Source organism: Phalangium opilio, unplaced genomic scaffold, assembly GCF_054372755.1.
Source record: "Phalangium opilio isolate 3A_F unplaced genomic scaffold, DU_Popi_V2 ptg000070l_1, whole genome shotgun sequence".
Lineage (NCBI taxonomy): Eukaryota > Metazoa > Arthropoda > Arachnida > Opiliones > Phalangiidae > Phalangium > Phalangium opilio.
In genome coordinates this window covers 14,018,934-14,042,955 of record NW_028324182.1, presented here as the reverse complement: position 1 = coordinate 14,042,955, position 24,022 = coordinate 14,018,934, and the positions used below count along the sequence as shown (strand labels likewise).

General features: G+C 35.3%; 6 protein-coding genes and 1 long non-coding RNA gene across 10 annotated transcripts in view; 5 read left to right on the top strand and 2 right to left on the bottom strand.

Moving 5' to 3' along the window:
• The first annotated feature begins 77 nt into the window (after window positions 1-77).
• On the top strand, window positions 78-5,142 carry LOC149661848 (eukaryotic elongation factor 2 kinase-like). The gene is made up of 11 exons (XM_089843340.1): window positions 78-223; window positions 323-527; window positions 607-1,011; window positions 1,083-1,254; window positions 1,665-1,814; window positions 1,880-2,140; window positions 2,217-2,471; window positions 2,805-2,939; window positions 3,005-3,327; window positions 3,400-3,566; window positions 4,157-5,142. Exons 3-11 carry the CDS (start codon window positions 623-625, stop codon window positions 4,267-4,269), a joined length of 1,965 nt encoding a protein of 654 aa, XP_089699466.1. The 5' UTR covers window positions 78-223; window positions 323-527; window positions 607-622; the 3' UTR covers window positions 4,270-5,142.
• Window positions 5,143-7,596: 2,454 nt separating this feature from the next.
• On the top strand, window positions 7,597-12,740 carry LOC149661846 (katanin-interacting protein-like). The gene is made up of 17 exons (XM_089843358.1): window positions 7,597-8,123; window positions 8,200-8,412; window positions 8,477-8,576; window positions 8,641-8,906; window positions 8,978-9,086; window positions 9,149-9,296; window positions 9,375-9,572; window positions 9,648-9,785; window positions 9,858-10,092; window positions 10,179-10,498; window positions 11,295-11,532; window positions 11,610-11,720; window positions 11,784-11,923; window positions 11,989-12,090; window positions 12,153-12,277; window positions 12,335-12,408; window positions 12,475-12,740. Exons 1-17 carry the CDS (start codon window positions 8,045-8,047, stop codon window positions 12,522-12,524), a joined length of 2,646 nt encoding a protein of 881 aa, XP_089699484.1. The 5' UTR covers window positions 7,597-8,044; the 3' UTR covers window positions 12,525-12,740.
• LOC149661847 (uncharacterized) lies at window positions 9,416-10,544 on the bottom strand. The gene is made up of 2 exons (XR_016369000.1): window positions 10,423-10,544; window positions 9,416-10,113 (listed from the first exon to the last, which is right to left on the bottom strand). It is a non-coding gene; the product is annotated as an uncharacterized LOC149661847 (long non-coding RNA).
• A 127-nt stretch (window positions 12,741-12,867) lies between the features above and the next one.
• Window positions 12,868-14,443, top strand: LOC149661845 (28 kDa heat- and acid-stable phosphoprotein-like). Of its 2 annotated transcripts, none has more exons than XM_089843375.1 (6): window positions 12,868-13,025; window positions 13,137-13,255; window positions 13,341-13,466; window positions 13,522-13,652; window positions 13,916-14,062; window positions 14,145-14,443. In XM_089843375.1, the coding sequence occupies exons 1-6, from the start codon at window positions 13,016-13,018 to the stop codon at window positions 14,167-14,169; spliced, it is 558 nt and encodes a 185-aa protein (XP_089699501.1). In that variant the 5' UTR covers window positions 12,868-13,015; the 3' UTR covers window positions 14,170-14,443. The 2 variants fall into 2 exon arrangements, with proteins under 2 accessions (XP_089699501.1, XP_089699500.1); XM_089843374.1 differs by having other exon boundaries at window positions 13,916-14,067.
• A 329-nt stretch (window positions 14,444-14,772) lies between these two features.
• Window positions 14,773-18,330, top strand: LOC149661844 (uncharacterized). The gene is made up of 4 exons (XM_089843361.1): window positions 14,773-14,930; window positions 15,159-16,803; window positions 17,116-17,509; window positions 17,579-18,330. The coding sequence occupies exons 2-4, from the start codon at window positions 15,214-15,216 to the stop codon at window positions 18,040-18,042; spliced, it is 2,448 nt and encodes an 815-aa protein (XP_089699487.1). The 5' UTR covers window positions 14,773-14,930; window positions 15,159-15,213; the 3' UTR covers window positions 18,043-18,330.
• The window catches only part of LOC149661843 (uncharacterized), a 31,882-nt gene continuing 26,190 nt past the window's right edge, over window positions 18,331-24,022 (bottom strand). Inside the window, exons 5-6 of the mRNA XM_089843368.1 lie at window positions 21,103-21,251; window positions 18,331-20,664 (exon numbers count right to left, since the gene is read on the bottom strand). Coding sequence (XP_089699494.1) covers window positions 20,516-20,664; window positions 21,103-21,251 — 298 coding nt within the window. The 3' untranslated portion in view covers window positions 18,331-20,515. The remainder of the gene's footprint in view (window positions 20,665-21,102; window positions 21,252-24,022) is intronic.
• unk (RING finger protein unk) overlaps window positions 18,719-24,022 on the top strand; it is a 42,408-nt gene continuing 37,104 nt past the window's right edge. For all 3 annotated transcript variants that reach the window (XM_089843363.1, XM_089843362.1, XM_089843364.1), the window contains exon 1: window positions 18,719-18,850. The gene's annotated coding sequence lies outside the window, so the exon portion shown is untranslated. The remainder of the gene's footprint in view (window positions 18,851-24,022) is intronic.

Sequence of the window (24,022 nt, the reverse complement as noted above, 5' to 3'; positions counted from 1 at the left end):
GCGATGGAAACGCGTTTAGGGATCGAAAGGAAATAAACCGTAGTCGAAATCAACGTAACTCTGCACTGTGGGGAAGCCTGCAAGATAATGGGAGGAACGGTATGCTTTATCACCCAATAAGATGAAGCGGCGCTGCCACTATTTTTTAATTTTTTTTATTGGTGACCTTTCCAAAAATCATTGAGGAGAAGTGGAAAACGAGCGTAGCGTATTGGTCTTGTGGGTAAGTGATTAATTTAATTCAATAATTAAATTAAATGTTTGTTTTAGCGTTATTAATGAACGCAATAAATTGTTGTGTGTCTTTTTTATTGGTGATTAGGATAAAGTTCAAATTAGGTCACTTTCAAATTTGACATTTGTGTCAATTTCAATTTGACACTTTCTGCAAATGATTCATAAGATAGTTTGTGCTAGAGCACTAGAGAAGTCGATTGACGTTATTTACTTGAGGAAAGTTTTGGGAATTTTGACGCGAATCAGTTGGAGAGAGTAACAACCTTATCAGCTTATGAAAAATAACTACAGTAAATCCTTTAGATTTGACCTAGTTACCTAATCTAACCTACTTTTTGATCTAATTTAATTAATCGTTGTCACAATCAGAATTATTTCTTCCAATATGGATGATGAGGAAGAGATTGATTTCTACCCATTAAATTTCTATGATGTTGTGAGCCGTAACTGGGTGTCTGTTGATGAAGAGGATGACTCCAATGAAGAGTTCCATCCTCATGTATTCTCTTATCAGCTTAATCTAAAGAAATCAAAACCAATAAATGTGAATGGAGCTGAGAGAATCCCTCCTCGGGAGCATTGGAAGTTGGCTGCCCATAAAGCGCTTCATCTGGCAGACCCGTGGGAAGAGTTTCACTTGGAGAACTTGTTATGTCAAAAGGCAATTCGTTACCGGTTTAATGCCTTGAAACAAAATTGGGTTAAAGATGAAGTACAAGTCAAAATGTCTAAGGAACCATTTAGTCACGGTGCTATGAGGGAATGTTTCAGAATGTAGTTGTCAACATTGAGATTCATGTGAAATAATTAACTCTCACCATGCAGTAACTAATTTTTCATTTAAGGAAGAAGCTATCAAACTTTTCACATAATCATGATTGGAAAAATGCCTCAAACTATGTTGCTAAACGTTACATGTCTAATGTCACTAAAGAAGTGTATTTAGAAGATGTTAAACTTCAGATGGAAGCTAAACTATGGAGTGAAGAATACAACAGGCATAATCCACCTAAAAAAGTAAACATTACGTGAAATCATGATGAAATGTATTACCAAGAAGTTATATCTAGTATCTCAGAGAGAAGATATAAATTCGCCAGATTTCCAGCTTTATCTCCAGTCCAAACGTAGGTCCGGAGTTAATACCCGCCTCTAAATTACAACCAGCATCTCATTGGTTCTTGAAAACTCACGTCAGCGCGACGACGCGAGTGACGAAAATTACAGTCATATTTTCCTACTGAGGAGAGGCGAAATAGCCCGGCGCCTCCTTTTACGTCCCCCCTTGTATTTTGAAAGGGGGAATGGGACTATGGCGCGCGAATACAAAGGCATCTTACACCTTCTCTCTGAGATACTGATATAACTTCTTGGTATTACAAAATAGCGTTTTGAATGTAAATTAACAATAAATAATGTTTATTTAGGTTGACATAATGCAAGTTTGCGTTTTAGAGCTTATAGAACAGCCTGGAAATCCATTATATCATTTGGAACATTTCATAGAAGGAGAGTATGTCAAGTATAACTCAAATTCTGGATTTATCAGTTGTGAAAATGTTCGATTGACACCTCAGGTATGTATACTATAGTATAGTAATGTTATTTGTAATAATGAATATTTCTGTTCTTTCACTTTCAGGCTTTTAGTCATTTTACATTTGAACAATCTGGTCATGATTTAATTGTGGTTGATGTTCAAGGAGTTGGTGATCTTTATACCGACCCTCAAATTCATACTTCTTGCGGAACTGGTTATGGAGAAGGAAATTTAGGAACAAAAGGAATGGCTCTGTTCTTTAAGTCACACGTGTGCAATCACATTTGTCACGCTCTTAAATTAACCCCTTTCGACCTTTCTGAGTCTGAAAAAGATCTGAATAACCAAGTTTCTGAGCTTTTGGTAAAAAAAAGAACAAAACAAAAGCTTAACTTGTCTTTCAAATGTCTTGAAAATATGTTTTCAAAAAAAATAATAGAAAAATTGTAAAACTCAAGTGAGAAGTAAGGGAGAGGCGCGACCCATACCATTCATCTTTAAAAGGTCGGAGGTCAGTTTAGATAGCACTGGGTCAGTGGATGATTATGATTTCAAGGATTCTGAGGATAGTAGAGATAGTTTTCTTGGAGTTGGATCTGCTAGTTCTGACTCTGGAGTTGAGTCCAGCATTCCCAGAACTCATAAACCGCCTCCCCGAATTCGTTATGAGTCTGAAAGCAGTTTTGAGAATACTGTAAGACGTTTTGACATCAAGGAAGAGGGGGCGGATGACGCGAAATCTGATAGAAATACGCGCGGTAACTTTGGAACAGTTTAGGTCCGGGGGGACGCTATAAATGGGGGAGGAATACTCGGAAAAATGGCGGGCGGTCTAGGAGATTAGTCTGAACTACTCTGAAGTAGAATGCCCATCATTTTCCCAAGTATTCCTTCCCCATTTCTTGCTTCTCTCTGGACCTGAGCTGTTCCACGCGTATTTCTCTCAGATTTCACGTCATCCACCCCATCACCTTTGTTGACATTAAAAGTCATGACGATATGGAAATTTGATTTGAATGGTAAATAGGATGAGGATAGATCAGCCTTTCAACGACGGTTGGCTACGAGATCGAGACCATCCGCTGTTCATATGGATGCAGAACAAGTCTTAGCTAACTTGATAGCATCTGGACAAAAGTGTCAAAAACCAATTCTGGGCCAAGTTAGTGTTTAAAAGTTGATAAAAAAATGTTAAATAAAATGTTATTTATTTGTTAATTATTCCAGATTCATTTAGATCTTGTTAATTATTACGAACAAGGTCGTTTCAGTACAGAATTGGCTGTTAACGGAGTGAAATATGATGTTGAAAGTGCTTTTTACCATCTTCAAAAAGCGGCTGATTGTGGATGCTTGGAGGCATTGATAACTCTTTATCAGATCCATTTTGATCTCGATCGTAACCATTTAGTCGGTGTAACGCTGCCAATTGTACCTAATGTAGACAGAGGGGTTGATTATTTAACTAGAGCAGCTATTTTTGGTGATAGAGAATCCATGATTGTTCTTGCTAAAAGATTTGACTCGGGAGATGGATTAGGAGCTACAAGGTAGCAAACCCGAATTTCCTTATTCAAATATTCTAGAATGAATATTTGAATTGTCAATTTTATAAAATTTAGAGAAAGATCTTGGAAAGAAGCTGTCAGGTGGTATAATTTAGCCGTTTTAGTTAATGACTCCGAAGACAATGATAGCTTATCAGATAGTAATTTTCAACTACTTGCTCGGCAAGCTGAAATGTACAAGGAAGGAGGTTATGGCCTGGATGTTAATTTGCAGCTCTCTGGTTTGTATTTTAATATTACTAGGAGGTAGTACCAGAAGGGGATAATAGAAGAAGGATGACACTCTGTATCCTCTTAATGCTTTAGTTATGTAACGTCATTCTTCCCAGGCTCAGTGTTCACCTTTTAGTTTGCTTTCCCGCTTATCAAACTACAAATGGGTAACTCTCGCACCGTAAGGTGAATTCAATAGTTGTTTGGCACTAAATCCCCAGCAATCATCCCACAAACCTTGATTGTCTTGACGTGGGACAAAAATGCACTAGCGCATATGCGTCTTGCCAAATATTTAAACGCTAATAGAGTAATGATGAGGGAACTATTTATCGTGTATGTGATTCGGTTTAGTAACCTTGCTCTAAGTGTAAAGGGATGTTGGGAAGAACGACGTTACACTCACCCAGCTTTGTGCTTGTACACTTCTCTCTGTAGTACTTAATAGGGGACAAATAATAAAATGCAACTGCTCAAGTAGTAGCTGATCTCAGTACTCTAATCAAGCTAGTACTCACCCAGCCCTAAAAATTAATGATATATTTCAAATTTATATATTAATATTCGTTTTATTTCATTATTTTTTAATGGTAATTAGGCGATCTCTTCACACAAGCTGGTGAATTAGCAATGGCAGCCATGAAAGGTCGTTTAGCCAACCAATTCTTTGCCTTAGCGGAAGAGGCTTGGAGTCAAATGGATGATTCTTAAGAAAAATTGACCTGATCGTCCTGATGCAATTTTTTTTTATTTTTTTCAAGTATTCGTATTATTTTTTAATTTCGCGAGTTTGAACTTTCTTTTCTCAATTTGGTTTATGTTTGTTAAGTTTAGGGCGGTTTCTATTTAGGCCTAAATTTTAGCTAATTAAGCCTAAATTTTGGGCCTAAATAGGCTATTAGGTTATTTTTGCCCAAAAGTTTGGCCTAAATAATAAGATGTTTGGAGACCGGCTATTTAGGCCTAAATAGACAGGAACAAAAATTTAAGTTTACACATGAGGTGATACCACATTTTTTCAGTTTGATGGTGTTGGTTTAGTGTGATAGGTGATGGAAGATTTTTTTTTTTTTGGCAACTCCAATTAGTGCCAAAAAGAACACCAAATATTTTACACCCAATTTTTATTAATGGGGATTGTTAATTTGTTTGATTATTTTAATTTTTCCTTTTTTATTTTCTACTTTTCCAATTTTTATAATTTTTTTCTACTTCTTTCCGATATTTCAGTTTAACCTTAGACTGAGTTAATATAATGAAAAAGGTATAGATACCTTTGATAGTAGTCTAGCGTTATATTGGTTTAATTATAAATAATGTACCATGACGTCTAATAATAATAATAATAATAATAATAATAATAATAATAAATACCATAAAACTAAATTTTAAGTACTTCCACTCCACTAAGGCACTAATTAAGGATACACAAATTGTTGTTGAGAGTGTTATGATTGATTTAACAGTATGAATTATAATGGTGTAAAAATTATAGTTAAAGTTGATAGTTAATGTTTTCCCACTTTTATTTGCCACGAAATATCATTGTGATATTGAAGTGTACTTTTCAAATTTTATTAAAACTTAAAGCAGCTTGATTCAGATATAAACGTCATAATTCATTAAAGTGAGTAAAAACCCTCCTAGATTGTACACATTATTGAACAGTAGGAAAGATTCCGCGTGCTCATGATCTTTTATACAGGGGACAAGCTTGGGAGATGTTGGAAATGGGTCGGGGTCAGCTTCAGAGCCGTTGAGAGAGGGGGGGGGGGGGCAATTCTTGTAGGTTCCCCACCCCCGGGTACCGCCCCTACCTTCTAGGGGACCTACAAACACTATACCATAAGTATGACCAAAGAAGATACACGCCCCAGGAATGGAAACTGTAGCTTCCTCTAGTGTAAATTTTTGTCTCTCCCCTCCTAGTACGCTCCAAAGGCAGGCTCGGTTGACGGAGGTATTTCCGGCTACTTTGAAATTGCATAGACCGGAAGTTCCTTGATCAGCCCAACCCCGAGACATACCTTCCATTCCCGGAGCGTATATTTTCTTTGGTATGACTATACTGATTACGGCTCTCTGGGGTTACTCACTGGGCAGTCGGCGCCTCGGGGTACTTGGGGATAGGAGCACCGACACGTGTCTTATTCCTCAGATTGAGGAAGGAAACTGCGAATTAAAATATTTAGAAAGTGAAGGTAAACGGGACAAGTTTTCCGTATCTGCGTTATGGCTTTATAAAGTACATTTTACGCTGTAGATTTTGAAAGCTTTTTAGACATATTCAATTGAAAATACATCATACAATAGTTTATGCTCTAGAACCCCTACAGTTTTCTTTACAAAATGAGAAACAAAGAGTGGTTTCCACCGTTTCTTTAATAGAAAACTTTCTTTTTTTCTGCCCCTTTCTTGTATTAGCTACTAGCTATATCGGGCTAAAAGTGGGTTAAACTTTTTTCTGTGGTCGGCGCTCGCGTGTTAGATAATTAGGCTGAACAACGTGGGGGCGCCTTTTTGCGTACATAAATTAAGACTGGCGTTCGGGAGTTTTTATGGATCAGATAAGAATAAATAATCTATATATAGTCGTAAATACTACAGTAATGTAGTTAAAACGTTTTGAAAGGCAATTTATTATTAGTTTTTACTTTTTTTAACATTAATACATATTCAAAAATTTGTTTGGTTCGACTTGTTTGTCTGGAAGTATACGACATTTATTTTTCTTTGGCAGTTTACACATTTTTATATTATTACTAGTTCTCACTCTTGGAAGCACCAAAAGAAATAGTTAAATTACCGGTTTTTCAATGGAATATAGTGGTGGTTCCAAGCTCGTATAGACTAGAGTATATAGAGAGATATAAAAAATACGTAAAATGATATATGGCATCTGAGAAGGCGTTTCTCATGAACTATCGTGGCATTCGCTTGACCGGGCGTTAGGTTGCGCTGGCGTCTACACCGGTACGCTCTTTACGTAATCGAGAACCAGTCCAAAACACGAAACGCTGATGAAATAGGTCGCGATAAGACCCAAAGCCGAAACTGTTGCAATGTAACTGAAGAGCAGGCCCAAATATGATGAAGTCATGACGCTGTTTAAGACTAAACCCAAACATGAAACCGAAGCCAAACTAAATATAATGGCTCCGATAACCATTATTGTAAACAGTAGAAACGAAATGCAAGGCACACTTAAATATGGCACTGTCAGTGCGCCCAAAATGGACAGTGACAGCATTAGGGTCGTAGTTAAACCGACTTTTGACACAAACATTTTTAAAGTATCGATATGAGATCTAAAAATATAAATCGAGAATTATAGTCACTGCATTTTTCTAAGAAGGGTCAAAGTCAATTTTTTTCTTCAAGGCAAGATTTGAATATAGTTCCAAAGTTTGTCAGGGATTTTATCATAGATCACTGCACAGGGATACTTTTAGCTAGATCTTTTTTGGAGTTAATCCAAGTCGAGTGCGTAAAGTATCTCACCGCGTCATCTTTTTGTATACACACGAGTCTCTTGAACGTTCTGCCAGAGAGATAGATATTCGACTACATGACTGTATATATTATTTTCCTTACAAATATTTATCTTTCATACAATAATATAGAATTTAATTTATGCCACGAAAACTCGCGGTTTAAACTTATTTTCCTATTGAAAATTTAAAGGTAGTTTCAGTAATACCATGGTAGGTAAAAGTAAAATATCGCTTTCGCGTGTGCTGAAACTTTCACTAAACTTCCCGTTACTCGCAACCTGTCTGTTTTAAATGATCCCCGCGCCCTACTTCTACTCTTCTGGCTTAACGACGCCCCTCCTACTATCCTGCCCCTACCAAAATTTAATAACACTGGCTAATGTGTTTTATTCCGATTTTTAGCGGAATACATTTTAAATCATATTTATCCTTGTTTGAATGCAAAATAATTTAATAAAATATAAAGAAATAAATGTAATTCTTCATGAAATGCGTATGAGATTACCTTCAAACATAATTTCTTCATATTTTAGATAAATTTATCGTTTTAAGTCTACAAACACTTTGATGATCTCGAATCAAAGATTGTAATAATTTTGTTCCTATATTTGCAACTTTAAATTTAGTACCATAATTATCATCCAATCAATTCGCCCAAACTCGAAAGCGAGTTTTAACCAATAATCTTGCATCAAAACAAAAAATATTGATCGGCTGCTTCAGGAAGCGGAACGGCAAGGCTTAAAAATCTGACTTAATTTTTCAGGCTGGAAAAGGGTTAGGAATTTAAAATATCTAATGATAATTAATATATAATCAATATAAAATTATGGGGCTTTATAAAAGTATAATTTTTACGTTGGCATATAGGCGGCATTGTTTATAAACTTATAATTGGACGGCCCAAGTTCTTTTTGACAAGTTACAGGCCGAGGCTTAACGCTTAGTTAAAACTATTTTTTAACTATTATTATGATTAATAGTGTAAAATTATGAGCAATTTATCACCGAATAAGGAATCGCACTCATTTCCCCCAACACGCAGCCGATCGCGTCAAACCACAGAACCAAGTAAGACCTGTCTGTTTTCATGTCCTCTGACAAGATGTTTTGCTGAATGTTACAACATCATCATGTCATGATGCAGAAAATGAAAATGATGAACTTGAATTTTCAAACTGGCTATCCTTACATTCTGCCCATAAATTAAATCCAACTGCCAAAGTAACACCCATTAATTCCTCCCTCTCTACACCACAAGCAAATGCCTCTTCCTCAAGCAAATTAGAATATCAGCCTTCGAACTCTAGACTAAGCAATGACATACCCAATTGGCTTCTCTCTGACACTAGTTCTATTGGTATGTTGAGGTAGTTGTCTTAATTTACCAAACTTTAAATGCTTTCAATTGCCATATTGCTTAGAAAAACTTGAAAATAACCAAGCAGAGCTTCCAGAAAGAATTAGAAGTAGTAAAAGTAATGATAGTTTCTTGAGTTGTCTTTTACCGGATAAAAATTCCCTGTAAGATTATCATTATCAGTAATTAAAAAAAAATGTATGGAAAAGACTAATTAAGCATCTTAAGGGAGGAAAAATTATCTTCCTTGGATCTTGAACCTAAAATTATAAGAATGGAGGGTTCAGCTAAATATGGTCGGAGAGCTGCCCAATCAGGGGATTCTGTTATTAGATCAAAAGAAAAAAATAGAATAAGAAACTACATTGCCAATAGTAGCTCATCCGCAGCTAATCATTCCAGTTCAAACTCTAAACTGGAAGCCTTTTGGACTTCTCTAAATGATTTTGATAAAACACATAAAGGCAGATTAGCTACAGCTATCAAACTTGAACGTGAGTTTGGCTAAGTTATTACATAAATATAAGACAGGGAGTATTTAACCCAGTTTGGCCTGTTTTTATAGCTGATATATTAGATATGTATTTGACTAGCAACAAGTCTAACTCCAAACATACCACAAAAAGCAAAGATTTGTTGACAGAGCCAAAGAAAGGGCTTGAAGAATTGAATATGTAAATTTCTTATAAGACAGTTTTATGTGAATCCCCGTAGTAATAACATGGCTTCTTATCAGTTTGGACATAGATTTTATAATCCCTGAATTACCTGAAGGCAAAAAACTTAGCTTAAATATATTAACAACATGGGGAGATAAACATTATGTTGGTTTAAATGGAATAGAAGTATTTTGTGATAATGGGATGCCAGCTGTAATTGACAGTGTAAGAATATAAAATAATATGAATTATTCCTTTCCTTTAAGACTAGAATTTAATTACATTTTGATTGATTATATTTAGATATCAGCTGAACCGGCTAACATTAATATCTTACCAGAATATTCCGATGACCCACGTGTGGTCAAAAATTTAATTGATGGAATTTATAGAACAAAAGATGATACACATTTATGGCTAACCCCATTTACACCCGGCAAAAAGCACGTGGTGTATATTACATTTACAACAAAAATTAGAGTTGCCATGATAAGAATTTGGGTATTTTTGTTTTCCCAAGTATAGTTTAAGGGGAATTTTTATAGTTAATAGTTAATAGTTAAATCTCTTGCTTAGAATTATAATAAATCGCGTATACATTCCTTTCGAGGAGTTCGTTTAGTAGAAATGGCATTAGATGGTATGACAGTGTTTAAAGGTGAAATTGCCAGAGCCTGTGGAGACATTCAAGGTGGAACTGAAGCTTTTGGGGATGTAGGTGTCACGTGTGACATGGTTAACCATCATGATCATGAATTCTTATTGGGGTTTCTAATTTTTTTATAGACAATACTTTTCACGACAAATGATACCATTTTAGAGTCAATATCACATCATGATACATCATTTAATGATACTTTAGATCCGTCCACTTGTCATTTTGACTTTGTCCAGCCTATTTATGAAAGACCTAACACGGGTCAATGTGTTAGGTCAGAGTCTAGTCAACGTCCTTATACATCCGCTAAAACAAAACAGGATAATTCCTCAAATGAAGTGTCTTCAATTTATACAGGAAAAGGTTATAGTCCTCTGACAAAATCTGAAAAAAAAAATTCACCGTGAATTGGAAATCAAATGTTATAATAATTTTTTTGAACTTTATAGTTTTGACAATATCCATTTTGGATAATTGGGGAGATCCTAATTTTGTTGGTTTAACTGGTCTGGAGATAGTTGATAAAAATGGTCAAACTATCCCTATTAAAATAGACCAAATTCAGTCATCTTCCAGTCCTCAACAGGATATATTTAAACTTTTTGACAATGTCAACATTACATCGAGCATTGATCACATGTGGATTGTTAGCCTTAACAAATTTGACGATTCTCCTCCTAGTTTTAGTCTTACATTTGAAGATAATGTAGAGATCTCATGCGTCAGAATTTGGAATTATAACGCTAGTCAAGAAGACAGTTTCTCTGGAGTAAGCCTTACCCCAAAGACCCAAAGATTATCCCTTGGGGTTCGGGTACCCGCCCCAACACCCCCAAATGTCTTTTCCAACTATTCCAAACTATTTGGGGAGTAAAAATACTCCCTTCCCCCTTTCACCATTGTCCTGTTGAGCTGAGACAGGTTTTCCGGTTATTTTTTGCTGCCAGTAGAAGATAGGAATCAGAGGGGGACCACCCACTGTCCAGTTTAGAAAGACTCGAATTTTCAAGGATGACATGCCATGAAATTTAGTTGGCATAAGGTATGCGTCCTGTGGTATTTTCTAACTAAGACAGACCAGAATCACCACACACACGAGCGACACACCTCTATACACCTAGATCATCCCATGACCAGTATTCCGTGTTGAAATAAGACTAAGAATAGATAAGAAGGAGAAAGGGGAACCAAAAGATAGAGAAGCGAAAGAATTTGAGAAAGACCATACATTGAAGTCTAACCTAGCTTGCGCTTGAGGATTGAGATATAACAATAAATATAGTGTACTAAAGGAATATTTTTAATAAAGTATCTATTTATTTAAGCCTAATTACCCCAAAAATATTTGGGTACCCACCCTGATAACTATTCCTCGTAACTTTTAATACCCGACAACCATTTTTCGACTAAGCCTAATTACCCCGGCCCGAATACCCCCGACAAAAATTCGGGTACCCGCCCCGATACCCCCGAAAACAATATATTTTTGATTACCCAAACCCAATTTGAAATTGAAAAATCACTACCCGCACACCCTTAATAATTAACCAACCAAATTCATTTAGGTAAAGTTTATGTCAGTTGTCGTAGATGACTTACCAGTTCCAATGTTAGAAGGATATATAATTCGACGAGCTCCCGGTTGTTGCTATTTCGATTATGTCCAAGAAATACCTTTCAGAAATTCTTCTCCATTTTCCAATTTATACACCCCTAATATGGACTCCACTTCTTTAAGGAGTTACCTATGCAGCGAATCCTCTTCAATGGGGGATTACGAATCACCCATTATGCCTTATGGCTGTATCTTTATTATTATAATATAATTTCCAATCTTCATTTCAATCTTATTATTTTCCTTAATTACTAATTAACTGAAGTCATATTTCAATTTCAACTTCTGTCCACTTGGGGAGATCAGTACTACATTGGGTTGAATGCCATTGAATTTTATGACGCAATGGGAGTTAAAATACCATTGATGGAGAACAGTTAGTTGTCAAAGAATTCGCGTTAAATTTAAGTAGAAGGGTTAAAATATTTTGAGTTTGCAGATATTGCCGCGTACCCTGATAGCGTAAATGTTTTAGACAATGTTACGGAGGATGTTAGAACCCCTGATAAATTAATTGATGGGTTTAACGACACTACCGATGCCCATCACATGTGGCTTGCTCCAATTTTACCCGGAGTTGTAAGGTTTTAGTTATTATTCTAGAGATCTTTAAAATGTCTAATATAGGCCTATTTTTATGTTAGTTAAATCGTATTTATGTCGTATTTGACGTTCCTGTGGCGGTTTCACGAATAAAATTATGGAATTATTCAAAAACGGTTAATAGAGGTGTTAAAGAGTTTGGTGTAAGTGTATTTATCGTCAACAGTTTTAGTTGTAAAAATTTTTAAACTAAGCTATATTATAGATTCTAGTCGATGACCTTCTCTTGTACAATGGTGTTTTACCAAAATCGGAACCACTTTCTGATAAACCTCAATATCACGTGGTATCCTTTCAATCAAACGCTAATGAAGATGATTTATCATTAAGGTTAGAATTCATTTAATGTTTGAATTATTTTACATGAACTATTTCATCTTCAAATAGGTACAAAGAAAGTAGCGCTCAGCCTTTCAGCGAAGCTTTAACTAGTAGTAGAGGGGATAAAAGAGTTGATCAAGGTATTTCTCATAGGACTTTAAGCCTAATCCTGCTTAGTAGGCCTAACCAATTTTTGTCTAAACCAGCTCTTAGACCAACCACAAGCGTTACAGCTCCACTTCGAAGGATACTTTAATCTATTTTGTGCTTAATCTAAGATTTTATTAATATATTTGATATTTAAAAACCATCCGTCCACTTATAAATGCTTTCAATCATAAAAAAATTAATTATCCATCCATTTCAAGAATTACTAAATATAGTTATTAATATAAAAAAATAAATTAAATATTTATTGTTTTATACATTGAACTCGTCGATAGTAAATAAAGATACTAGTATTCTTTTTAAATTCTAGTGTTTAATACTTATCGTGTCATTTGTAGATTTGAATTACGCGCCAAAAGTACTCCAATATAAAAAGAAGAACTGAACTGACTCGAGTCAAATTCCTACCATCAGTTTTGATGTCGTTGACATGATTTGGGTGATAATTTTGGTACTTACCTCCTCTCCATTGTTTTCTAATTGCGATTTAATTTTGATCAAATTTTACTACAAATACTTTAATCAAGAAGGTTTTTAAAGGCTTCAAAATTTAAAAGGAAAAATAAATTGGATTTAAATATGCCTAGAGGTGAGTTTTAGAACAAATTATAAATTGCAACATATTTCTGCAACCAAGGCTTAAAGTAAATATGGATTAAAATTAATTTTGGGATTTGGGGTAATTTTTTTTAATTTCAAGGACGAGGATCGGGAGGAAGGGGTTCGAAAAATGGTCACAAAGGACAAAGAAGACATTTTACAAGCCCTGAACAATTAGAGGCATCCAAAGAGAAAGAAGAAAGGGAGCGTCAATGGAGGGTATATAAACTATCCAATCCATTGCATTACATTGAGATTTATGTTGTTGAGATGTTAAATTTGGAGCTTCTTGGCTTGGTTTTAGAAACAACGAGGTGATGAGAGTGAGGAAAGTGAAGAGGAAGGTGGTGAAGGGGAAGCCAAACCCAAAGAAGCAGGCTCAGGGTCTAGTTCTGAAGAATCAGACTCTTCTTCTGGTGAAGAAGGAGAGGTACTTTTTTAATTGAGTAATGGTGATTTATAATAACATTATTGGGTAAATGTAGGCCAAGGCAAAAGGAATCCAACATTTAATAGAAATTGAAAACCCAAACCGAGTAGTTAAAAAGACAAAGAAAGTGGAACATTTGAGTTTGGATGATGCTAAGACTCCTCAGCAACTTTCACGTAAAGAAAGGTAGGCTAGTATTATGAATCAGTCTATAAATACTTTAGGGAATAGGCTGGGCCTTATAGATTCCAAAACCACAACATGAGTAAAGGGAGAATAGAATTCCTTAAATTTGAAGGTTTGGGAGGGATTCTTTAGTAAATTTATTTTATTTCTCTTGGGTCCCAATAATTACATTAGTTCTTTTCTGGTCCTCTAGAATTATAAAGTCCATGATTTTGTAGGTATACTAATGATGTTAAAATTTTCCAAAAAAAAAACCCTTTAAGAGAGGAACTAGAAAAGCAGAGAGCTAGAGCAAATTATCAAAAGCTTCATGCTGCTGGAAAGACTGATGAAGCTAGACAAGATTTAGCCAGATTAGCTCTAATTAAAAAACAACGAGAGGAAGCTGCTAAAAAACGTGAAGAGGAAAGGCAAAGTGGGTTTTATTAACCTCTTTTTATATTATTTAGTAAAGAGTCTGTCTTTAATAGTAAACTAATTTATTTATTATAGTGCGAGACTCTCAAAAAAGTGCTAAAACGAGTGAGACCAATAAGGCTCTGGGAAAATCCTCGTGACAAAATTGAAGAACTTTAAAAACTGAATTTAACAAAAATTAAAAAAAAAAATTATGTAAAGAAAATTGAAATTGTTTTTGTGCCTGCTTTGGGAAAAGTATCACTTTTCCCCTAGTTTTTTATAATTTTGTTCAACTTTCATTTAAAAGAAAGACTCAAAAATGTTAACCCAAACATAATATTTGCCATGATTGAGTTTCATTAAAAAAGAGCACATTTCGCTTGTTTAATATATTTCCCCCTTTTTTTTTTTGGTTTTTTTTTTCTACGAATTGCAGGTGGGTGGCTTTCCCGCCAAACATTTTAAAAGCCGCTGGAACAGCGGCCTTGAGTAGATTAGTAGGATCACGTGGTAGGATGAGTCATTTACTAACGAGGTTATTACAAAGAGAATAAGGTATTATTCAATAATTATTCTTATTGAATACTGGAAAATGAAAGGCTGTTGGGTTTTACACACAACAAATGTAATTAAACTTGTTTTAATTACTTATATCCAGGATTAACGTCTTCAATTTAGTTAGGCCTATATGGGGAGGGAGTCCAATTGATGTAAAAGCGACGCGCTTTCGCGCCACACAAGCCCCGCCTACAAAAGTCTATATCGCTTATCTACGGTTGTTGTTTATTGTTTTTTAAATGGCTTTTTTTGTTGTTGTTTATCAAAATTATTCGTATACGTTAACTCTTATCAAAGAAATGTGACCTTATTCGGAATGGCGTAAGTTTAATTTTGTTATTTTATCTTTTGGGTTTATTGAATTTGTTCTGTGACATTAAAACGCTAAGCCTAACGTCTAAAGCGTAGTAGGCCTTGGTTAAACGTGTAGAAACATGCCTGATTTTATTTTAATTATGGACAAAATGGGTTTTAATGACAAAGAATTAGGCTATATATTTATAGAGGTATTTTTTTTTTTGTTCCAGAGGTATTAACTGATCTATTTAGGTTATGCAAGAACTGACAGTCGGAAAATATGGCATGACAGGCATTAAAAACAGTCATGAGTTTCATCAGGAAACGTAGAAAATGTAATGAGGGTAGTCTCTCTTGGAAGAAAACTACCCCATTGTGCCCAAAGTTTAGGAAGAATGCATTGTCAAGAATTATCAAGGAATCGAGCATTGGGACTAGTGACTACAGTTCCTGCTCTTCCTTGTCAACAATTTCAGAAAATAGTCTTTATAACAGTGCAGAATGCTTGTCAATTGGCAGTGATAGAGATGGTGTTAGTGACATTGACACTGATGATGAGATTGGTGGCAGAAAAGGGGAGATAAACACGAGAAGAACGCGAACTATACAGCACAGAAATGTCACTGTCATAATTCCGGAAGATAACCTTTCTGGCCATGACAGAAATGACTTTTATTTGGAATTCATTGAAGACCCCGCTTTCTTACCATCCATGGATTCCAGGATGGTATATGTCAGCCATATTGTATCAATTGGACCTCATGGATCTCGATTTTACCCTGACAAACCCGCAATTCTGTATTTACCACTGACAGAAAAGATTCAAGTTGAAGATAAAGTGATTTGTCTGTGTAGTAATACTCCAAAGGAGATACCCCCTAAATGGGAAGAGATGCCTAAAGAGACTTATTCCATGAAAAATGGAAGAATTGTCATCAAAGCTCATCATTTCAGCTTATTTACCGTAGTTGTTGAAAGGCCTTTCCCAGAATTCAGCAGAAAAATAGACGCGGTTGCAGGAGCTTCCTTAAGGGTACCAGAAGTACAAGGTGTTGAAGTTACATTTCCTCCTGGTGCCCTTGTCAGTGATATCACCGCTGTTATCAGGGTGTTGTATGATTGGGATCCGGGCCAATCACCAGGAAGGAATGGAGAAATGGCCTTAGCATCTCCAGTTATAATGGTTAGCCCCCACGGTTGTGTTTTTAACCCCGGAAGTCAACCTGTAACTGTCAAACTACCAATTCCTCACTATAGAGAGATTAAAGACACCTTTGGATACGAATCCAAAATCTCAATATTTCAAAGCTCAACATCAGAAGGTGAACCTTTAGTTTGGGAAAGACTGGAAGTTGAATCTCAAATAGGAGTTGATAATAGTGGCCTGTACACTCTGACCTTCCCAGTTAGCCATTTTAGTTTCTTTAAAGTTATCTGGGACATATTGAGTTCTTCACTTTATGAAGCTAAATTAGGCTTAGCATTCTTTTACCCGTACATATCATTTTCAATGATGTGTCAAGCTTGGATGGAAGAGAATAAAGATACGCAGAGATTTGGACTTGAAGTTATTTGCTATAGAAGTGATAACAAACTTCCGGAGACCACAAACTATAAATACAAAGTTGGAAGTAGTTTAAAACCCAAATTAGTCCGGCCGGGATGTATAATTATTAGATTGAAATCGGAACTTTTTGATGCTGATGTTGAAGCTGGGGAAGATGTTGATATGACTAAAGAAGAACCAGATTTTCGCGGGCGAGAATTTGAGAAGCAATTTGCTTGCAGGTTCAAACAAGATAAACCAATTGATAGAGGAACATTTGGAAAAGTTGTGGTTGAAAGGAAGGTCACTTCTGGCAAAAATGAACCTCTGTTTGAATTTAATCTTCATAAGGTATAAGCAAAAACGGATTTATGGGATAAGAACGTCGGAGTTAGCGAATTCACTCCCCATCCTCGCATACTTTATTGAGAAACTTCGTCTGCTTATATTTTGACTCCACCCACAAATTCTGTATATAGCTACTTCTAGAGATCGAATTTGTGGGTGGAGTCAAAATATAAGCAGACGACGTTTCTCAATAAAGTATGCGAGGACGGTACTAGAGGCTAAAGCTACGATCCGACGTCCTTATCCCATAAGAATATAATTTGTATGTTAGGATTAAAACGTCTAATTAACTTTATTGTTATTAATAATATATAGACTGGAAATGAAACAGATCCAGCTCATGTTGAAAGTACTGATAGATGGTCTGTTGTGGCTATGACCGAGCTGGCTGGTACACTTCAAATAACGGAGGACCATAACTGGAAGAAATTTGCTAGACATATAGGCTTCACAAAGAATGAAATAAACAGCAAATTAATATATTCTCCGGACCCTTTCTTAGCTATGGTTAATCTATATCAAACTAGAGGCGGTACCCCTGAAGAATTTGTTCAGGCTTTATACGCAGTTAGCCGGCAAATTAGAATACAAGGGGCATCGGGTAGTGGGTCTCCTAGTAGCTCAAGTGGAGGTTCTACATCCAGAAAATTTCCTAATATTTTATCACCAAGAAGATGGAGAGATGATGGAACTGATTCAGAATCTGGGGGTAATTTTGATTACCGGTAAAATGATCAGATGATGAAGTGGGATAATAATTGTATCGATTTTTGTTTAGTATCTGCAAGTACAAGTTCCAGGAAACGATCTCACAATCATAGTGGTTCTAGTGGAGGAACTAAAAGAAAGTTTTCTTTACCACCAGCTAAAAGGAAAAGAAAAACATCGGAAGTCTCTGAAACCATGTCAAGTTCGGAAGAATCTAGTAATGTCGATAGTGCCAACCCTAGTAACCATCTGAAGTTAAAAGACACTGATATGTGGGGAATCTCAGAATTTATGAACACTCAAAACTGGAGGGCTTTAGGCAGGACATTAGGCCTGGAAGAAACAGTTTTGTTGAATATTGAACATACTTATAAAGCAACCGGTTTTAGGGAATGTGCTTATCAAATGTTGTTGCAATGGAAGGAAAGACGACCCGCCAAATGTACTGTTGGTTACTTGCATACTGCATTACAAAAAGAGAATATGAATAGTGTGGCTAAACAGTTATCTACCATGAAACTAGGAGGGGAATGATTGTGTAGGAATAAAGGTGAATGTTTAATTTCACACAGTATTATACCTGAGGATTTCCCTATTGCCATTGTGCCAATAAAATATTCCTATAAAAAAGACCCATTTCCCATCTTTGTACAATATTGACTCCGGTTTTAATCTCATTCATTCAAAACACATGTTAATGTGCACTAATTTTACCCTAAAATAATGTAATTGGGCTTATTTTATAGTATGTTATGTATAAATAAAGAAACCTTCAATGTATAAATTAAGTTTAAGAAAAATTAAAAAAGATATGAAACAAAATTCATTGGGTTTGATCACTTTTTAATAATTACAGAATTAATTTTATTTTATTTTTTTTTTTAATATGTTTGTTAAAGATAGAAACCCAAGCGCGTTATTTTAATCAGTACTAGTTATTACAGGCGTAAGCTTTTTTTTTTTTTGGAAAGCCCATAATTTAATCATTTTAATATTAATCGACACTGGCGTTTCATTTACTTTTAAATAAGTTTTATATTTACGATTTAAAAGTATTAAAATCATACTATTTCAATTCAATTTTACCGCCGCCGCTTTATAACTTAGTAGGCGAGTTTCTATGATTGGCTCGTTTTCGGCCAATGACCGACCGTAGTTTTGAGCTGTCTGCATGAATGACCTATGACATTGGAGTAAGGAGTTTTCGGATTTATCGCGGCGACATGTTCTTTGTCTCGACCCGGTGAAATTATTTAAAATTAAGTTTATCTCGTAAAAATGGTTTGCCTACCCTAACTTCGAACGACAAATTGAAAAATACGAGGATATCTATTAGTTTAACGTAAGTACGTACTCAAATATATACAGATAAATACTTTGTTAGGCTCTAAAAATGACAGTACTATTTCTAAGAGACACTAAGCCTTGGTCTCGTACAAAGTAATGTAATAGTTTTCTAATCATACCCAACACTTGGCAAAAATTCGACTTTAAACAACGATTAAAATTTTAGTCAATAGAGACCAATTGGAATATTTGATAGAAAAATAATACAGCTAAAAGAGTTTTATAATTAATATTATTATTACCATTATGAAAAGCCAGTGTCGTAAAGTTATAGAGATCTATAATTTCTTTTTTTTTGTTTTTCTTTCACCGTACTTTGCCTTCTACTATAAATCTACCGGCTTTCTATCATTCCGTGACAACACACAAAATAGCTCTTTATATATTATTATCGGTTAATTTACATGGAGTGTCTGTTTTTTACTGACTCGCCTTTTCTTATATTAGTTTTATTTGCATTGATTTTTCAGAGTTTTGTTTTTTATATAAGAAAGGGCGCTTTTATTTCATCAAATTTTTTTTGGGAGGGACGCTTTGATTTAGTTGTCGAGAGACTATTTCATTTATTTATTATTTTGTTTTCTGTACATATGAGCTAATAAGCAGTCTGAGTTCAGGTCAACTGTTTTTGTCGCAAAGAGTGCGAGTCATTGTTTAGTTTAGAACAAAATTATTTTGGAAAAAGGACACTTCATTCGTGGTATTGGTGGTTATTTTTATAATTTATTCCAAACCAAATGAAAGGGAAACTGTTTTTATTTTTTGAAAATACGCGGAGGAAGATAGACTGCTGCATTATTAATTAGTTTTAATTATTTATTTATTTACTTTTTCTTTTGGACTTTTCGCGTTTTCTAACGTTAATACGCGGTTTTCTAAGAATCATTTATTTTGGCTTTACCAGCTGCGCCGTCATATCATCTCTATTTCAAATATACATTATATTTATAGCTCTATTCAAAAAACTATAAAATCTACATTGTACTCCTTAAATATACCAGTCGTATTTTTAAATGGGGTACGTTTCTTATATTATTCTATATGAGAAAACTACATTTTTTCTTTCTTTTTTTTTTTCAAGGGATTATATACTATAATAGGGCATTTAAATCTATGTTAATTTTAGTTATGGCTGATCAGTTTGTTTTTATTATTTTAAATATATTTTGTACTGGCTGGCTGGTATGTTTGAAATGCCTAGGAAATTAAGTGTTTGTTTTTAAGATCTTTTCTATAATCATTTTTTTAAGTATAGTGCTGTTTTGTTTTGTTTTCAAAATTTTTGCGAACACTATTTAGCGCGTAAGTTTCTTCTAAAAAGCGCAATGTTATTAATTTTTTCATTAAACCCATCCCCTAGGCTATTTATATTTATCTCTCTATTTAACTGGGAATTTTGTAGATTTTTATTTTTTTTGCAAAGTGGACACGCATGTCCAATGCGCGCGTTAATGAGATCATACTCTTCACATTGTGTAAAAATTCCTCTTGTTTTTGTATCACCTCTATAATCCGTGACGAACGTATATATTGGCCCAATCAAAAATCCCCCCTCGATTGTTTTAAGTTTTAATTAAGTAATAGTCTTTTCTGTTGGTTAATTTAGTATTTTTCTTATAGTTTATACAATTTCTTTCTTTGTGGTCTTTATCTTCGTATATTACTCGATTATTAGACAGTTCGGCAAATTTTCACGTAAATAATCGTATAATTCGCGGGACGTTCCCGGGCAATTAGTTAATTCAAGTTCTCTCAAATGCCGTAATTGTATTAGAGATGAAAGACTGCTACAAGTTAGTAGTGGACAACCTATATAATTTGGAGAGATAAAAAATTTACATACGAGAAGGAAATTAAGTACACAATTATCGAAATTTGCGTAAATTTTGACTATTCCAAGAAGTGATGTCTATAGTTTATTAGGGAGAAGGTATAAGATGCCTAAGTATTCGCGCCGCGCCATAATCCCAGTCCCCCTTTCAAAATACAAGGGGGGACATAAAAGGACGCCGGGCTATTTCGCTGCCTCTCTAGCTCAGTCGGAAAATACAACGTAATTTTTGTACTCATTCGCGTCGCGCTGACGTGAGTTTTCAAGAACCAATGAGATGTTGGTTGTAATTTAGAGGCGGCGGGGATTAACTCCGGACCTACTTTACGTTTGGACTGGAGATAAAGCTGGAAATGTGGCGAATTTACACCTTCTCCCTAATAAGCTAGAAATCACTTCTTGCTATTCTTACTTACCCGCTAAGGATAGAATTTGTAAACTCCTCATGCTGCACAAGTGTTGTAATCCGAAATCCCTTATTTGCGAACACCATCTCAAGTACAGAGCGCATAGATTGACCATAGTCGATAGATAACCCAAACCAATATCGGTTATATGAACGCACCTATTTATAATAAAAAGAAGGAAAAGACAAATAAAATATATTAGATATCTAAAAATAGGTTTAAGCGGTTGCCAATTGACTTTCAACAGCAACTTGAAGTTGGGTGGGAGTTGTATCATTCATCAAAAAATGTTTGGTCATTGACACAGCAGCCATATTTAGTACTATACACGAGGAGAATGTTGCGCGAATCGCAGCCAAAAGTGTCAAGTTCAAAATGTTTTTTTGAGGGAAGACTGAGAGAGTATCCTCACTTCCGTTTTGTGGGCGACGTGATCTCACGTCCCAAGAATCTCAGTCTCTATTCCAAAATACCAACCAATTTGGCTCAGACTGTTTTTCAAAAAGAATTTTTTCGATATATTTTTTTTAATTGGTTTATTCCTAAACGGTGCTGAACCCACGAAGTCTCCAGACCGCAATTTGGGGAATATTGTTTTTTAAAGACACGTGGCAATAGTTTTAGATTTTTCCGTTAAGACCAATATTTTCGAGTTAAGATTGGATGCAGTATTTTACGGATTACCCCGTTAAATTTAACGAAGAAACTGATTTAGACAATGATTTCTAGTTTAATTAAAGGGTCATCTGTAAAACACTCAAATCATAACTCGAAAACAATTTCCCGGACGCCAAAATGGAGATAGAAGTTACATGTTCGACTTAAAATTGATTTCCCAAAGAATTTATGGAAGGCAAACTTATCAGAAACACTTAGCATATTAAAATTCCGCCCAAAAATCTCGCATTCTTTAGAACAAAACATCGCATTATGATTTAGTTAAAAATGGAATGCTACCATCATTCTGTAACCACGTTACCAATCCAATTACCCTATACACCATCCATCCTATCCGCAAGAAATTCTCAATCATGTAGAATATATGTCATCATTTATAAATACTCGTATCATTGAAGTCCCTGAATAGGTTGGTTATAGTTACTTACGCATAGCGTATATAGTACACTTTCGCAATCCGAAAATATGAAATATGTAATCCCTTTTCCGCGTGGGAGAGATGGTGGTGGAAAGGAAATGTGATGGAATTACTATACTATAGCCGCCCAAAACCCCGAGAATTTAGGAAGCGGAAAATATCCATCCACATCTCCGGAAAGGGCAAAAGGATAAGAAGAAAAAAAGGAGAAGTCCACGGAATACTCTTGCAGCTTTTGTAGCCAAAACTTCGGGGCTAGCTGACCGGGGATTTAAATATTACGCAACTCGTCAACAACTAGCCGTGTGTACTTTTGCTAAAGGGAATGGAATGGAATGGAATTTCTATGGTTGTTATGGTAACCGAGGAGTAATACGGCCTGACCCAACCAGGACCCGGCCCCGGTCCGTTTTAAGCTTTAAATCAATCCCGAATGTATAGCTAAGTCCATGTTAGCTTTAGTATACTTCCGCCTTTGATCGTTTTAATGATAAAAGACAGGACTAATGTGGTCCTGTCCCCTTTAATTTTGTCTATATATGTATAGCGGCGAACTAGCGGTAAAGATACCCAGTTGCCCGTTATTATCAGAACTTTTATTTATATAGATACGGATAACGATAAATCCAAATTGTAATCGATTATACATATATATCGATTTTAGAAGCTGTATATAATAAATCAGTGTGATAAATACCTCACGTTTTTGACCTTCTAACTAGCTTAATACCCTCTAAGCCGCGGATTAATATCGTGGATTACAAATGTTAAAACCTTTTAGTCATTTATATGGAAACCGTATACATCCGATTATAAATTTATAGCTAACCTTTCCTCTGATTTTTGGATGGTTTTTGTTATTCTTTCGTTCATTTTCGCATCATCTGATGATATTTTCCACAATATTTTCTACTGAAATCACTTGAAATTCTCCTCAAAATTTCACGAGATTTCCTTGTAAAGTTCGCATTATTTTCCCAGATAACTTCCTTTTTATTTTGTAAACCGAATATCGCCGGTTTTAAATCAAATTATTCATTTTCTATTTCCCCCGCACCTCAGATTTTTAAGGTCAGCTTTTTTATCTTTTATTTGTTTTATTTCTCCTTAAAAGTCATCCTCGTAATATATTTTTTAAATCCGATTTACAAACATTAAGGTTTTAAGCTTTGCTTTTGAAACGGGAAAACCCTTATATACGGCGGGTAAATTGAAATTTTACGTTTGCTCTTCAGCTATAGTATAGCAGGAAGAGTCGGGTAGTTTTATCATATTCCAATTCATCCTACATATAGGATACGAATTTTGAATTAAATCCCATACGGAATAGGCTTATTGCTCGACCGGGAAAATTCAACCGTACAAAAGAAGTAACTAGGCTAGGGGTTTTGCCAGGGAAACCATCTCGGGTCTCGAGAGAGAGAGCTGCATCACTTAGAGTTGGTTTCATCTAGAAAGTTCAACGCGACTTTAATTATATACAGAGGTTTTAAAATATATATAGAATAGACTTCAGTGTGTTGTACATCCAATTGTAAACAAAGACCGTATAGCTGTTGGCGATACTTTTGGAAGACACGAGACTCGAGAGGAAATTTCTCCGCGTTCGGGATAAGTCTTATCTTTGGAGAAAGACAAATTTTTAGTAGACAAGCTCGCAGCTAGCGCACTTACAAGACGGATAGATTGTGTCATAAAAGAAAGATTTCCTTCTGAATTGAGGGAAGAGAAACGTCTTAAAGAGGGTGGATGCGGATGAAAACGTAGTTTATTTTTAAACTCACAGAGTCTTCCTCGATCTTCCCGCTGCGAGCTCTCTGGGATTACAGTCGG